General features: G+C 45.4%; 3 protein-coding genes across 6 annotated transcripts; all 3 read left to right on the top strand.

The window, feature by feature from the left end:
- Window positions 1–34: 34 nt before the first annotated feature.
- Window positions 35–2,416, top strand: LOC132263027 (corticotropin-releasing factor receptor 2-like). Of its 2 annotated transcripts, XM_059762580.1 has the most exons (6): window positions 35–124; window positions 520–985; window positions 1,045–1,304; window positions 1,360–1,793; window positions 1,861–2,081; window positions 2,146–2,383. In XM_059762580.1, exons 1-6 carry the CDS (start codon window positions 74–76, stop codon window positions 2,274–2,276), a joined length of 1,563 nt encoding a protein of 520 aa, XP_059618563.1. In that variant the 5' UTR covers window positions 35–73; the 3' UTR covers window positions 2,277–2,383. The 2 variants fall into 2 exon arrangements, with proteins under 2 accessions (XP_059618563.1, XP_059618561.1); XM_059762578.1 differs by having other exon boundaries at window positions 1,861–2,416.
- Window positions 2,417–2,449: 33 nt separating this feature from the next.
- Window positions 2,450–6,770, top strand: LOC132263024 (protein stoned-A). Of its 3 annotated transcripts, XM_059762575.1 has the most exons (3): window positions 2,983–3,189; window positions 3,559–3,616; window positions 4,280–6,770. In XM_059762575.1, the coding sequence occupies exon 3, from the start codon at window positions 4,308–4,310 to the stop codon at window positions 6,768–6,770; it is 2,463 nt and encodes an 820-aa protein (XP_059618558.1). In that variant the 5' UTR covers window positions 2,983–3,189; window positions 3,559–3,616; window positions 4,280–4,307. The 3 variants fall into 3 exon arrangements, with proteins under 3 accessions (XP_059618559.1, XP_059618558.1, XP_059618557.1); XM_059762576.1 differs by lacking the exons at window positions 2,983–3,189; window positions 3,559–3,616 and adding an exon at window positions 2,450–2,544 and having other exon boundaries at window positions 4,211–6,770; XM_059762574.1 differs by lacking the exon at window positions 3,559–3,616.
- Window positions 6,771–6,786: 16 nt separating this feature from the next.
- On the top strand, window positions 6,787–12,065 carry LOC132263022 (protein stoned-B). Its single transcript, XM_059762571.1, has 6 exons — window positions 6,787–8,638; window positions 8,697–9,029; window positions 9,089–10,019; window positions 10,080–10,513; window positions 10,570–10,780; window positions 10,846–12,065. The coding sequence occupies exons 1-6, from the start codon at window positions 6,787–6,789 to the stop codon at window positions 10,985–10,987; spliced, it is 3,903 nt and encodes a 1,300-aa protein (XP_059618554.1). The 3' UTR covers window positions 10,988–12,065.
- Window positions 12,066–13,889: the final 1,824 nt, after the last annotated feature.

Genomic DNA, 13,889 nt, shown 5'->3' with positions numbered 1-13,889 from the left:
TTTCGCCACTCCACATTCAGTAGTCTTTAGTCTTGCTGCCACACTGGAAAAGAGCAATGCTTTGTGCTCTAGAATGGTTCTGAGGAGTAGTTTTCGCTTCATACCACTGGTTCTGCTTGTTTGGGTGAGTTTTCTTGTGACAGTGATTCAGAATTGCGGCTCGAGATGCAATATTATACTGAATGATCGTGCAAATTTCGAGTCAAGTTCAGTGGGTAATAGGGATAAAGTAATCTTCAGAGCTTTAGCTTTCTTCCCGGCTCAGCAGATTAGAAACGCGACTTTCAACTTTTGCAAGTTTTGCAAAATAAACAGTGTTATATGAAAATTCTCCTTATCAGTGAACTCGTGCTACAATTAACTTAATTGGAGTGAAACCAGTGGCGGCGTGTTGATACTGTTTTTGTTAGGGTTTTAGATTTGATTCAGGTTTAGAGGTGCTGAATTTAAAGGAAGAAAGTGTAGGATTAGGGTTTTCAATTTTTCATGTTCTCACAATCAACTTTATTTTTAATCCAGACAGTGCGAGTCGACGGAGATTGTCGATATCGAAACCGCGAAGCTCTTCCTGAGGGAATCTTCTCACTTTTCGCCGACTCTGGATGCTACAAGTACACGCAGAAGAAGTTTTTCATCGACAATGGGCTCTCAAAGAATATCACTTCATGTTCTATTAACGGCAATGCGGTTCCTGGAATTATCGTGGATAGCAGATGTCAGGTTTTCCACCATAACAACTCTCTAATTCAGGATCTCGTGCAGAAGTCCTTCGTGAGCGATACCTACTTCCTGCGTTGGCTTCAATGCTGCGAAGACGCCTTGCAGTGCTGCAGGGAAACTAGTGGAGAAAATGCTGAAGGGAACCTGGGTCAGTGTCCTGCAGTCTGGGATGGCTGGACTTGCTACAGCTCTGTAGCTGCAGGAACTGTGGTTGAGAAGCCCTGTCCAACATACGCCTATTCAGGGTCAGGACCTCAGTGCACTCGTGAGTTTACTAGGATTTGATATTAGATCAGCCACACTTGAAATAATTCTATTCCGCAGATTACAGCAGAAAAGAGTGCTTCAGCGATGGAACCTGGAATGTGAACACAAACTATTCAACCTGTGCCATCAACCAACGCTTGATCACCAGACTTAAATGGCACTTGGCAATGCTGGGAATATCTCTAGCATTCTCTCTTCCTGCACTTGTGATCTTCTTCGCCTATAAGAGTCTTCAATCCCTCAAATTCATATTGATACGCAATCTAATCCTTGCCATTGTCATCAGGAGTATTCTTGTGATCATGTCCAAGAGATTGGTGAGATTTTTCATAGATTTTTAGACAAAAATCGCTCAATTATGTTGTTTTTCAGATAATCTTTGATGCTCTGGTCAATGAGGAAGACACTGTTATCTCTAAAAACGGGGTTTCTTGTCGTATTCTAGCGTTCTTTGAGAAACTGGCTGCAAACACAGTGTTCACTTGTATGCTCTTGGAGGCCATTCATCTGCACAGCCTCTTGACCAACATTTTTGAGCACCGTCGAAGCTTCAATACCATCAACATGAAGTTCTTCTACATCAGTGGAGGTGCAATCTCCCTTCTGGCCGCGCTTTCTTGGGCGTTGGCCATGGCTCTGGCCAATGATCAGTACTGCTGGATGGTCACGGATGGCACGGACTTCCAGTGGATCAACGACGCTCCACGTCTTCTCATGTTAGCCATTAACTTCGTCCTTCTGATTCACATCATTCGCTGTCTCCGCAAGATGCTCAGGGAAAATCCGAACGAGAGTAATTACTACATGTAAGTTTTCTTTGGCTTTGTGATTTTATGTGCTGTTTGAAAAGTAACGAACATTTTCGGTTCTCAGTCAGAGATTGGCGAAGATTTCCTTGATTTGCCTGCCACTGTTTGGAGTGCCGTTTCTCTTCGTGGCCATCCGTCCAGACACGCAGTCGTGCATTTGGGAGCAATTCTACTACTTCGTCTCCTACGCTCTGGAAGGTTTGCAGGGCATTTTCGTGGCACTCCTTCACTGCTACACGAACAAGGAAGTGCAGTGCACTTTGCGCGAGTCCTGGTGGAAGTTCCGTGAGTATTTGCCTGATCACATTAAAATGCGGCTGCCGGGCTCAACACAGAATACTTGGGATAGTGGGTGCGACCGGCCGAACGCGACACTCAGCAGCAACGTGGAGTATTCCAGCGGAAAGTCGGCCATTGTCCAGTCGAAGTGCTCTCCGGACGTCCACAATTCACGGAGAACCCTCCGCACCACCTCCATAGACACCCAGAGCACGTGGAGTTACAGAGATGACGCCGCGTTCGAGAACTTCGATCTGTCGCCGCAAAGAGAGGCGCCAGAAGCCAAGTTCTCGCCGAGGATCGGCCGAGACAGTGAGGCATGATGTGAATTAATCAGGAGTCGCTGAATTTATGAGTGTTGCGAAAGAGCGACGCATGAGTGGATGTCGAGAAGGTGTGCGCGGCGTCGCGAGGAAAATCGATATTTGGCACTTTCCCCTGATAAACCGATTCATCGAGAGGCGAAATGGTAGAAATTTTAACTGTTGCTTTAGTAAAATTTATTGTTAGAATGATTGTGAACTAATATGATAGTGTGTGAATTTTATGTAATTCTCTCTAATGCTTTAATTAATATTTAATCTTTCTGGAAGAAAAAGTGTGAATAAATGTTATTGCTGTATAAAGAGTATAAATTTAATATAGCGAATGGTTTCAAAGGTTAACTTGCTCTTGAGTAGTCTCAATAAGCCCAGAAGAGTCTTGTTTTTTAAAAAAAGGATTCTTTTTATCCAAATAGTCTCATAAATCACAATCCAATCAAACCAAGCAAAGCGAGATTCATTCAAAAAATCTACCATTTGAGCAATTCGCTCTCTTCTTTCGGCTTTCGCACAGAATTCGTTATCCAGACTTTTCGATGAGGGGTGGAAAACCCAGAAAACTTCCCCTCTTCCAATCTCATCACTTTCATTATCGAGTCGACAGCCAGACCATAATGTCGGTGGTCCGTGGATAGAAGTTCGCTTGTGAAATTGGCCATTTCTCGCCTAGAGAGAGTGTTGAGTTCCGCCAGAGTAAGTCCGTGCGAAGTATTGTCCATCGCTTGGAAAGCGCCGACCGGAGAAGAGGTGTTGCGTGAGCGTGAAAAGGGCTCGTGATTGATTCAGGAGACGTAAGTTGGGTGAAAATTGCACGAGTGTGGGCTGCAATTCGGGGGGTAAAATGGATGGAGGGCTTTTCCGTGGCGTGAGGGAGTAAAAGTGGAGTCATAGCGGATGGATTATGTGGATGAGGACAGAAGAGGAGCTAATTGAGTGTTAATTGGAGAATATATTGGAGAATAAAAGGGATTATCTTCGCTCTTCCTCAGACATTTTCCCATCCTCGATTGCGCGTGTGTGTGTGGGTATTAAATGGAAAATCACAAATCTATATTCTGAAGAGTTCAAATTCAGTGACTTTTATCCTTGCTCTCGACTCACACTTTTTTCCTCCCTTTTATGGCATCTCTCTTTTTTCATTCCATCCATTCGCGCTAAAGGACTTTTGCCCAAGAGTTGAAAGCCACAGGATTCTCTCGTCCATCAAAGGAGAGAAGAGTAAATATTTTTTCACAGAATATGTATATATTTAAAATTACATAATGGAAGAAAAAAGCGTCCTGTAGCCCTCCTGGAATGTACATTCGCAAATAGAGTGACCTTTTGCCATAGAGAAGAAAACCCCAAGAGATGTGTGATTCATTTGTAGAGTTTCCTGCTTAGTCGAGGAAAATTCTATTTCCCCTTTATGAGGAGGATTGTGTGTGTGGGTGAAAATGGTATAACTTTTTCAGTTCAACGAATGCGAAATTATCCATGTCCTTGCTTGGCTGTACAGGGTTGGGCACTTGAACGACCATGCAGAGAGTCAAATAGCTCCTGAATCTTGTGCTCTTCTGAGATGACTACTTGTTCAACTGCACATCCCTGTGATCCTGAAGGAATTGATTGATTTTCCCTGCCAATGAAACGCACTGTGAATCCTTTTTATACTCACATTTATTTATATAAACTCTCTAAATGTATAGTGAACTGCACTGATAACACAATATGAGAAAATTACACAGAATTTATAGTTTATCCCTCTTGTATCGCATTTCCCATTGCTCAAATATCCCCCAATAATGCCTTGCTTTATTCCGACTTATCTAGATAAGATATTTTCAACACGAATATGATAGAGAGGATGTTAGCTAAGCGATTTCCTGGGTGATTTTGCAGATTCCTTCAATGTCTCGCCGAGTGGAGAATGCTTAAGCTACCAAAGGGTCTAAAGAAGAAAAAGAAAGGGAAAAAATCGAAAAAGGACAAGGAACTTTTCACCGAGGAGGAGCTAGAGCAGTACCGCAGGGAGCACCAGAAGCAAGTGACCGCGGAGACAGAGGAACAAGGACCATCGGAGCCAGTCGAGGCAGAGACAAGCGCCCCCAAGTCAGAAGAGGACGATGAATGGAGGAAGTTTCAAGCCCTCACGACTGGTGTTGATTCCATACTAAAGAAGACTCAAGGGGACCTCGATCGCATCAAGTCAACTTCATTCTTCCAGCGCGTTCCGCCGCCCAGTGAGCTAAAGAGAGCGCAGGAAGAGGCACAGCAGGAAGAGGCGGCTCAGGAGGAAGGAGCTCCTGCCGCCGAAGAGGCTCCTGAAGAGAAGGATAACCTTGCCAGTGCTGTTATCGAACTCTCGGAATCGGAATCAGAGAGCGAGGAAGGTGACGATATCTTCGACACCACTTACATTGATGTGATCACCACAAACGAGCTTCCACTCGCATACATTCCGGATTCACCAGAGCAGGAAGAGGAAGAAGGTCCTGATCCTTTCGACACCACCTACGCGGATAAAGTAATCAAAGGACCCGAAGTATCGAAGAAGGGGAAGAAGATCGTTAGTATCGGATCGGCTGTTGAGGTTCTAACAGGAAGAGTAGAAACTGTTTCATCGACAGTCTCCACTAAGCGTCCTCGCAGAGGCGTTCAGAATCTCCTGTTAGACAACTTCGAGGAAACCGAAGCTACTGAAGGCGCCGCACAAGCTGCCGAAGCCGCTCCTGCGCCAGTTGTTAAGACACTCTTGGATGACAATGACGATGTCCTTCCTGATATACCTATAGACTTGAGTGTTTCTCTACATTTGACTCTACAAAAGGAGAAAGAAGAAAAGGAGAAAGCTCAACAAGAGGAAAAGCAGGACGAAGACGTTGTCGCAGAGTTTGATGAATTGAAACCATCAGAGGAAGATGACGAATTTGCTTTGTTAGCCAGTGAATCTCTAAGTAAAACTGAGGAAGTCACCAAGCAACCAGCACAAACTGTTGCTCCTGTCGAAGTAGAAGTTTCAACTGATTGGGCTGCATTCGAGGAAGAAAGAAAAAGTGGTAAACCTTCACGTCCGCCACCTCCTAGACCAGCCACAGGACCTCAGGTTGCTCATTTAGTCAACGAACAGGAACTAGAGCTCCCAGAGGAGGCTGACGACGTAGATCCTTTCGATACAGCCTTCGTAGATCAGGTGGTCCTTGCTGACGACGACGATTTCGATCCTCGTGCTGAGACAACAGTCGAGGAGAAGCCAGCTCAAGTGGACGACGAGTTATTCTCACCTGACTTTCCCAAAGAGGAGAATCTCTTTCCGCCCAGAGATTATCTTGGAGGGAGTGTGAGTGATCTCTCAACACTTCCTGAAGTCGCCATCGCTCCAGCTTCAGCCAGAGCTAAGACTCCAGTGGAATTAGATCCCTTCGACACCTCCGCTGTTTCGTCCATTGTTGCGCCCAAAGAAGTTGAACTTAAGTTTCTGGAGAAGGAACTGTTGGCTGATAACACTCCAGCTGTTGTTCCCAAACCACCAGTGATCCCAATAAGCAATCTCAAGCATTCACTGAGTGATCCTGACTTTGATCCACGCGGAGAAGAGTCAGAGGAGCACTTACAAGACATAAATCAAGGTAAACCCAATATTGAAAGTCGATCATCCGTTGATATCCAGAGTCGAAAGTCTTCACTGAGTCTCAACATCCAAAGTGTAACACCAAAGGCTGTGTCCTTTGCAGTCCCTTCGCCTGATTTGCTGGCTGTTGGTGAAAATGGTGGTAAAATCCAAAAGCCATTAACTCCGTACTACAATAAGGAAGTTGTGGCACCGTCTGAGGACGTCGACCCATTCGATACATCCTTTGTGTCTGATATCAAGCCGACTCAAGTTGAATTAACTCTTCTGGAGAGTGACCTTCTTAAGCAATCACAAGTCTTAGACGAGGACGACGACTTTGATCCACGTGCCGAGTCACCTGTAACACTAGCAGCACCAGTCAAAACTCCAGACCTTCTGGCTGTGGGTGAAGAACTCAATATCAAAGTCCTTACTCCAGCTGTTGAGATCGCAAGCGCTGCGGAGATTCCAGTCTTCGACGATCCTTTCGACACATCAGCCGTTGATAGCAATATTCTTCCGGGGAAGGCTGAACTTAAATTAATTGAGAGCGAACTCTTGCCAAATTTGGCAAAGACACCAGAGCCAGTGCTTGATATTCTCTCATATTCACAGGACGACTCTCTGCCGGTGAAGGCTTTAACGCCTTTAGGCGCTACTGCAAATTCAGTTGAGGAAGAGGAAATCGATCCATTCGACACATCAATCGCTGAGAACTTGGGACCAGGAAAGACTGAAATCAAACTCTTAGAGACAGAACTTATTGGACAACAGCAGTAAGGAAGAGCAGTAAGACATGGCGAACCCTTTCCTGATGACTGACGAGGACGTGAGTCCATCCGCGGCCGCGTACCAGAATCCATTCCTGATGACAGACGGCCCTGACGATGAGATGGACTACATGGCGGAAAACCCATTCGCGTCGGGAGCCACAAATCCTTTTGCCGAGTTCGAGGAACCTCAGGCGCAGGCTTTGCCCAATGATATTGACATGTATACTGCTACTCAGATGGGGATTGTGACAACAGGGATGCAACTATTCATGGGAGCTGATGCCAGCGCTTCAGTGACCACGACTGCAGGCAATACGTTCCAGTCCATTTCATCGGGAGTGAACATCTTTCAAGAAGATCCTTCGCTGGTGCACAAACCAATGGAGCTGGACATCAAACAGCCGGCACTTAGTAATGTATTTGAGGACTCTGGGTATGCATACTCAAGTGAGGAGGAGTTGAGCAAGGTTAAGAAGAAGGCACCGCCAGCTAGACCAGCAGTAGGACCAGCTAAGGCCACTCAGGACTTGATACTCTCTGTGGCTGATCAACTAGACATGGCGAGTTCACACTTGCTAGGACGAATACCGGCGACCAGGACTCCAAGTCCAGTGTCCATGAGGGACCTACACTCCCCGAGTCCCACTCCAGACGCAGTCGGAGACTTACTGGACGTGTCCGATGGAGATTTGATGGCTGAACCCATTAATGACAACCCCTTCAGTGAACCGCAGGCGATTCCTGAGCAGCCAGTAATACCTGTGGATGCCATCAAGAGCACACCCAGTCGGCCTCCACCACCTCGTCCTGCCGGACCTCCGCCCAAACCCGCGCCTCCTGCAATGGCCCAAGTTCCGGCTGCTCCGCCGGCGCGTCCTCCAGTGGCCGTCCAGCAACCGCAAACTGAACCGGACTTCATGATGGACATCTTTGGGTCAGAGCAGCCCGTTGCCCCCAAACCACCAGCGCCCAAGTCCAAGGAAGATATCCTCAGTCTCTTCGCCACTCCGACTCCCCAGACAACGAATACTCAACCCGATCTACTGAGCGGCGACATCCCTGAGTTGGACTCAGGAATCGGCCTGGGAATGCCCGTGTTTGGTGCTGACATCACGACTCAAGCCGCTGCTCCTCCGGCAGTAGAGCCAGTGATTGTCCACACTCCGGCTCTGCTCACGCCTCCAGATGAGCAGGTGCGCTTCCAAGAGGCAGAGGTACGAATTGAGGACGCCAAGTCGGACATCTCATCTGAGCACAGTGGTTCCAATGCCACCATAACAGCCCTTCCATCTTCAGTGACTGGGAGTATTGGGAACATTGCAACACCGGTTGAGATGGTGGAACAGACAGAACAAGAGGAGCCTTTGCCGCCGCCACCTGAAGAGGCTGAATACCCAGCTTCCTCTTCGGCCAATCCATTCGCCAGTCCAACTGAGGAGGAGCGCGCCAACGAACCACTGTACGAAGTGAAGGAGACTATCGTGGCGCCCAAGTTTGTGCCACGTCCTCCACCACCACGGCCGGCTCCACCGCCCATTCCTCCGCAGCCCAAGGTGGCTCCTGCACCTGTTCCCGCGCCCGCACTCGCGCCCGCACCCGCGCCCGCACCCGCGCCCGCACCCATTCCTGCTCCTGTTGCAGCCCCCATAATTCCTCAAGTTCCCGTGGCGCCGTCTGTGGTTCCAGTCACTGCTCCTTTGCCTCAAAATGAAATATTTGGCATCGTCGAAGAGGCTCCTCCGCCCAGGGTTGCGGATGAATTCGATGCATTCGCCGCTAAGTTTGATTCAGCTGACGCCAAGACATCCAATGCATTCGGGGATGATCCTGTGAAAAGCGTTCTCAATGGCTTCGGCCCGACAACGAGTGATGACGGTAATTTAGTGGGTGTGTTGGCTGTAACAAGCTTTGGTAATGTTTGCTTTACTTGCAGCCTGGGGTGGGAGTACTCCTGCTTTCGGAGACGAGGCTGCGTCTGCTGATGGTTTTGGTGCTGACGAGGAGAGTTTCGACACCTATCTCTCTATGAATCCCCCAGCCGTGGAGAGAGCAGACTCTCATGATTCTGATGATGCTCAAAGAGACTTTAATGTGGTAATAAAGCCAAGGGAAGGCGATACAACTCCCAGTTTTATGGCAGCCGCTCTGGCTCCTCCGCCCAAGAGTTCTGCCAATTCTACTTACTCAGGAGACTCCTCCCCAAGGGTGAATCCCTTCGACAAGGGCTACGATGAGCCCATGACTATGGATATCACTCCGGATACTAGTGAGTATATGAGAAAATTACTACTACTTTGAATGCTAAGTGCGATTTCTCTCTTCCAGAACCGACCTTTGAGCGATCGGACTCGCAGGAATCTCCGCCGACTCCGCTCTTCGATGAAGACGTCTCGCAGCCCCTGGAGGATTTCCCCAGGATAATGGTCGATGGTGCTAAGGGATGGGAGATGCAACTGCGACAGCCCAATAAGAAGAAGATCACGGGTCAGAGATTTTGGAAGAAGATTTTCGTTAGACTTGTGTACCAGGGTGACAATCCTGTTATGCAACTCTGCAATTCATCCAATGACAAGGAACCCTTCCAGGAGTTGCCTCTGCAGGCATGCTACTCTGTATCAGACATTGGAGCGCAGCAATATGACCAGTTTGGGAAGATATTTACTGTCAAATTGCAGTACATCTTCTACAAAGAGAGACCGGGCGTGAGACCAGGACAGGTGACGAAGGCTGAACGTTTAACCAATAAGCTTAGCCAATTTGCCGCTTACGCAATCCAAGGAGATTACCAGGGAGTGAAGGAGTTCGGAAGTGATCTGAAGAAACTTGGTTTGCCAGTTGAACATGCTCCTCAAGTGTCTCAGCTATTTAAGATTGGTTCCATGAGCTTTGAGGACATGAAGCAGTTTTCTGTGGTCGTCGAGGAAGCTCTGTTTAAGCTTCACGCCCATCGAGATCGGGCTCTGAACTACAAGTCCGAGGAAGTTCAACTTACAGCTGTGGATGAATTGTATGCTGAGCAAGATGCTGAAGGTCACATTACGAAGCAAATAGCCAGGGTTCGGCTCTTCTTCCTCGGCTTCTTGTCCGGCATGCCGACCATCGAGTTGGGCGTGAATGATCTGTGGCGCCAGGGAAAGGAGGTCGTGGGTCGGCATGACATCATCCCCGTTGTCACTGAGGAGTGGATTCGACTTGAGGGCGTGGAGTTCCACTCCTGCGTACAGCAGGATGAATATGAGCGCACTAGAACTATTAAGTGAGTGTCTGTGGCATATATCAGCGTCACGCAATCCAATTTAATTGTATATTTTTCCAGATTCCAGCCTCCCGACGCATGTTACATCGAGCTGATGAGATTCCGAGTGCGTCCGCCGAAGAATCGAGAGTTGCCACTGCAAGTCAAGGCGACGTGGTGCGTTACTGGCAACAGGGTTGAATTGAGAGTGGATGTTTTGGTGCCTGGCTTCGCCTCAAGGAAGCTCGGTCAGATTCCATGTGAGGACGTGGCGATTCGGTTTCCCATTCCCGAGTGCTGGATTTACTTGTTCCGAGTGGAGAAGCACTTCCGCTACGGATCGGTGAAGTCTGCTCACCGTAGGACTGGTAAGATTAAGGGTATAGAGAGGATTTTGGGTACCATGGATCAACTGCAGGAGTCGCTGATTGAGGTGACATCAGGTCAGGCCAAGTATGAGCATCAGCATAGGTCCATTGTTTGGAGATGTCCTCGCTTACCTAAGGAGGGCCAAGGTAGGGAGAGTTCTATGAAGAGTCAAGTGTCAGAGACTAATGCCTTTGTCTTATAGGCGCCTACACAACTCATCAGATGGTCTGCCGAATGGCTCTCACCAGCTACGATCAGATCCCTGAGCAATTGGCACCGTATTGCTACGTGGAGTTCACGATGCCTGCCACTCAGGTGTCGCACACAACAGTGAGGTCTGTCAGTGTCCAGGAATCAGACAGTGACGATCCTCCTGAGAAGTACGTCCGGTACCTTGCGCGCCATGAATACAGGTGATTTTTGCATATTTTACTCTTTAGATACGCCATTTCTGACGCTTTATCATCGCTATTTGCAGGGTTGGGATTGAGCACACTCAAGGCGAGAGCCAGAATGCTTATTTGGCAGCCACAACGGTCAGTAAGCCCATCAAGGAGGAACCACCGGCTCCAGCTCTCTCGCCAATGGCTCCCAGCGACTCCGACTCTGACTCCAACTAAGGATTCCACACAAGTATGAGTTGAAGTTTCTTTTCTGCAATAAATTAATTTAGCCCATATGGTGAAATCGCAAAGAGGAGAGATGATCAAGTAATAAATCATTGTTGTCAAATAGCTTCAAAGGATAAGGAAAGGTGGAAAATATTAAATTAATTGTTATTGCATATTTAGTGATTAAAGGACAACCTATTATACCGTATTTTTCTGCTTGGCACCATAGCAAATAATATAATTGAAGAAAGTCTATATTGATGAAGCGTTGAAGGTCAGGAGAACCTATTATAGTTTCTAAATTCTAAGCTTTTATTAGACAAAAATAAATTGATCACGTCTATATCAGGCAAAAGAAGAGGAGAGTAATAATTGGAGAGCATATTATTAGTTGACAATAACAGAGTATTAAAAGATGATATAAATTGTATTTACTATAGAGGATTGCGCGTTTTAGTCAAGCAGAAGAAGATTAATTGAAACTTGTTGCATGTTATAGCCTATCCCCTGAACAAAGAAATGGACTTGAGCGAAGGATTCTGTGAATGGTTGAGAGGAGATTGGCAGCCCAAATGTTCTTGACTATATTGTTACCATTTAGATTATATAATCCTGGAAATGATACATTAATGAAATGCATTAAAAATATAAGTATAAACAAAACATTGATGCGCACTAAAGACATTTTTTGTGACCAGAAGAACGCTCTGTATACAGAATACTTGGTGAAGTCTTGAAAATATATTATATTGTAATGTGACAAAACGTCTACTTAAATATATATTGCCCTTTCGTTCCTTCTCTAAAAATGATGCAAGATCTCTCATTGAAAATATCAAAATAAAGTGAATATAGAAATGGTTGTAGAGTAGGATTAGGATCATACTAGTGAGGGCAGAGGATTTGCGATGCAAAGAGATATGTGAAAAGTGTGAGGATGATCATTATACGTATAAAGTATGTAACTAAATGTATGATAAAATATTACAAGAAAGATGATATTATTGAACATATGGAATATATAAAGTATTAGAGAGGAATCAGCATAAAATGTAATGGATAACAATAAAGAAAATGTAATTGCGAAGCGTGTTTTGCGTGCGGAAACTTCGAAGCTCCCTGCATTTCCTCTCCACATCAGTAATTCAGAATAGCATCCTCAAATACTACACATAGAGAATGCCTTGAGAGACAGTGGAAAAAGTCGTCATCGTTCAACTGTTGTTCTCCACCAGTGCATGCAAGGGAAAGAAGGCGTCCATTAATTTATATTTTCATAGTCGCATGACTTGACGCAAAACTGTTTTCTCAACTTCCTCCACTTCGAGGAAGTGCTTTATAGTTTAGAAAAAAGAAAGTGTCATATTGTCGCGACAGTGACTGGAATTAAATGTGAATCACTCGATGGCGTTGTTTTATCCATTGTGCGTCAGAATTATTTTTGCAGTGTCTCTTAGACGTCCGCCTGCAAAGAGATGTGACAACAATAAATCCCGAGACGGTGTGTTAAGTGCTGCGGAAGGGAATTGCAGAGAAAGTTGTGAGCTCACAAATGCAATCGTTTTATTATTTGTATAATATCTCGTCATTGAAAGTCAATTTTGTGCTTTTTCCACATCTTAGTGGATTTTATTTCGCAATTTTCTTGCATCTTCGGGCAATTTTTTTGTGTAATAAAGCACAATCATGACATACAATCAAGAATTTATTTCAAATTGTTCAAATAGAAATATTCAACAGTGTGGAAAAAATTGTAAGATTTACTCACAATTATTAATTATGCTCGTACGCGTTTCGCAATTTTACAGTATTATTAATTTGAATATAATTCAATAAATTATCACTATATGTGTGATGTGCATGTAATAAATATGTATTGTGAAAAAGCATGTCCGTCGAGCCACAGTTTTTCATTCGTTTCTCTGCAAAAACCCTTGTGAATATTAATTGATTTGAAGAGGAATAAAGTAAACGCCGCTATAGTCCAAAATGAACCATTTTACAAGCCTAACAAAAGAAACGTTAATTTTTTTTCAAATGCCCAACAGCCAAAAGAGTTGCCCTCATCGCGTTCATGCAAATGCGAAAAAATGCTTCATGTTTACAGAAAAAAGGGCACCCTCACTGACCAATTACAGGATAAATGAATATCACAATGAAATTTCATCGAGGGAGTTTTTTTCACGAATTTCCCATTGCGTTATTTATAGTGCGAGAAATTGATTTCAATTCTCGTGCTTCTGCATGAATGACTGTGAACGTTTTTCCAACTGCGGGAGTATGAAAAAAAAGACGCATAAATTTTATTGGGTGCTCGTAATTTTATAAAACCCCAAAAAGTGTGATTAAATGGTAGCATTTTCTCGGTAGAATTTATGATATTGTTGTATTTTTACAGGTTTTCAGCCGAAACGTAAAAATCTGAATGACCTATAAAGTTGTAGAGCAAAGTCTCGGTTAATTTTATCGTGAAGAAAAGGCATTAGAGGGATAATTTAATATTCAATCAATTATGCTGGGAGAGTTATGGGTCAATGGCTGCTGGGCGGTGATCTTTTGGCCTCTGGCCAGCAAGAGGCACCAGTTGTTCTTGTGAATTCGCAAATGGAACATGTCCCTGAAGGGCTCTCCGAGGTGGGCGGCCGAAGTGGGAGTCAAAAGTGGGTGGGAAAAACATCGTAAAGTCCAATAAGTGGTGAATGATTGAGCATGGATTGCGCTGCGGAGACTCCTTTCTATCATTGCAAATATCTCCCTGCTGCCACTATGAATAATTTGCTGCAATTCCTCGGGAACTCCTGCAGGATGCAGCACGTAGGATTTTTCATAAATCACCCCCCAAAAAGCACCCCCAGCTTTTTGAGGAGAGGAAAACAGTCGCTGCGGTTCCATGCATTTCCAGTCTTTTGCT

Source organism: Phlebotomus argentipes, unplaced genomic scaffold (assembly GCF_947086385.1).
Source record: "Phlebotomus argentipes unplaced genomic scaffold, Phlebotomus argentipes genome assembly contig_15, whole genome shotgun sequence".
In the NCBI taxonomy this organism is placed as follows: Eukaryota; Metazoa; Arthropoda; class Insecta; order Diptera; family Psychodidae; genus Phlebotomus; species Phlebotomus argentipes.
Note: the sequence above shows the minus strand (reverse complement) of the source record. Positions and strands in the feature narration are given on the sequence as shown.

What these genes read in the sequence shown, in the direction of transcription:
- LOC132263024 (XM_059762576.1), top strand. Translation starts at nt 4,308, where the DNA reads ATGCTTAAGCTACCAAAGGGTCTAAAGAAGAAAAAGAAAGGGAAAAAA.
- LOC132263022 (XM_059762571.1), top strand. Translation starts at nt 6,787, where the DNA reads ATGGCGAACCCTTTCCTGATGACTGACGAGGACGTGAGTCCATCCGCG. An exon ending in CCCGACAACGAGTGATGACG is followed by an intron (nt 8,639 to 8,696) that starts GTAATTTAGTGG and finishes CTTTACTTGCAG; the next exon opens with CCTGGGGTGGGAGTACTCCT. An exon ending in GAGCGCACTAGAACTATTAA is followed by an intron (nt 10,020 to 10,079) that starts GTGAGTGTCTGT and finishes ATATTTTTCCAG; the next exon opens with ATTCCAGCCTCCCGACGCAT.
- LOC132263027 (XM_059762578.1), top strand. Translation starts at nt 74, where the DNA reads ATGGTTCTGAGGAGTAGTTTTCGCTTCATACCACTGGTTCTGCTTGTT. An exon ending in GTCAGGACCTCAGTGCACTC is followed by an intron (nt 986 to 1,044) that starts GTGAGTTTACTA and finishes TCTATTCCGCAG; the next exon opens with ATTACAGCAGAAAAGAGTGC. An exon ending in TGATCATGTCCAAGAGATTG is followed by an intron (nt 1,305 to 1,359) that starts GTGAGATTTTTC and finishes GTTGTTTTTCAG; the next exon opens with ATAATCTTTGATGCTCTGGT.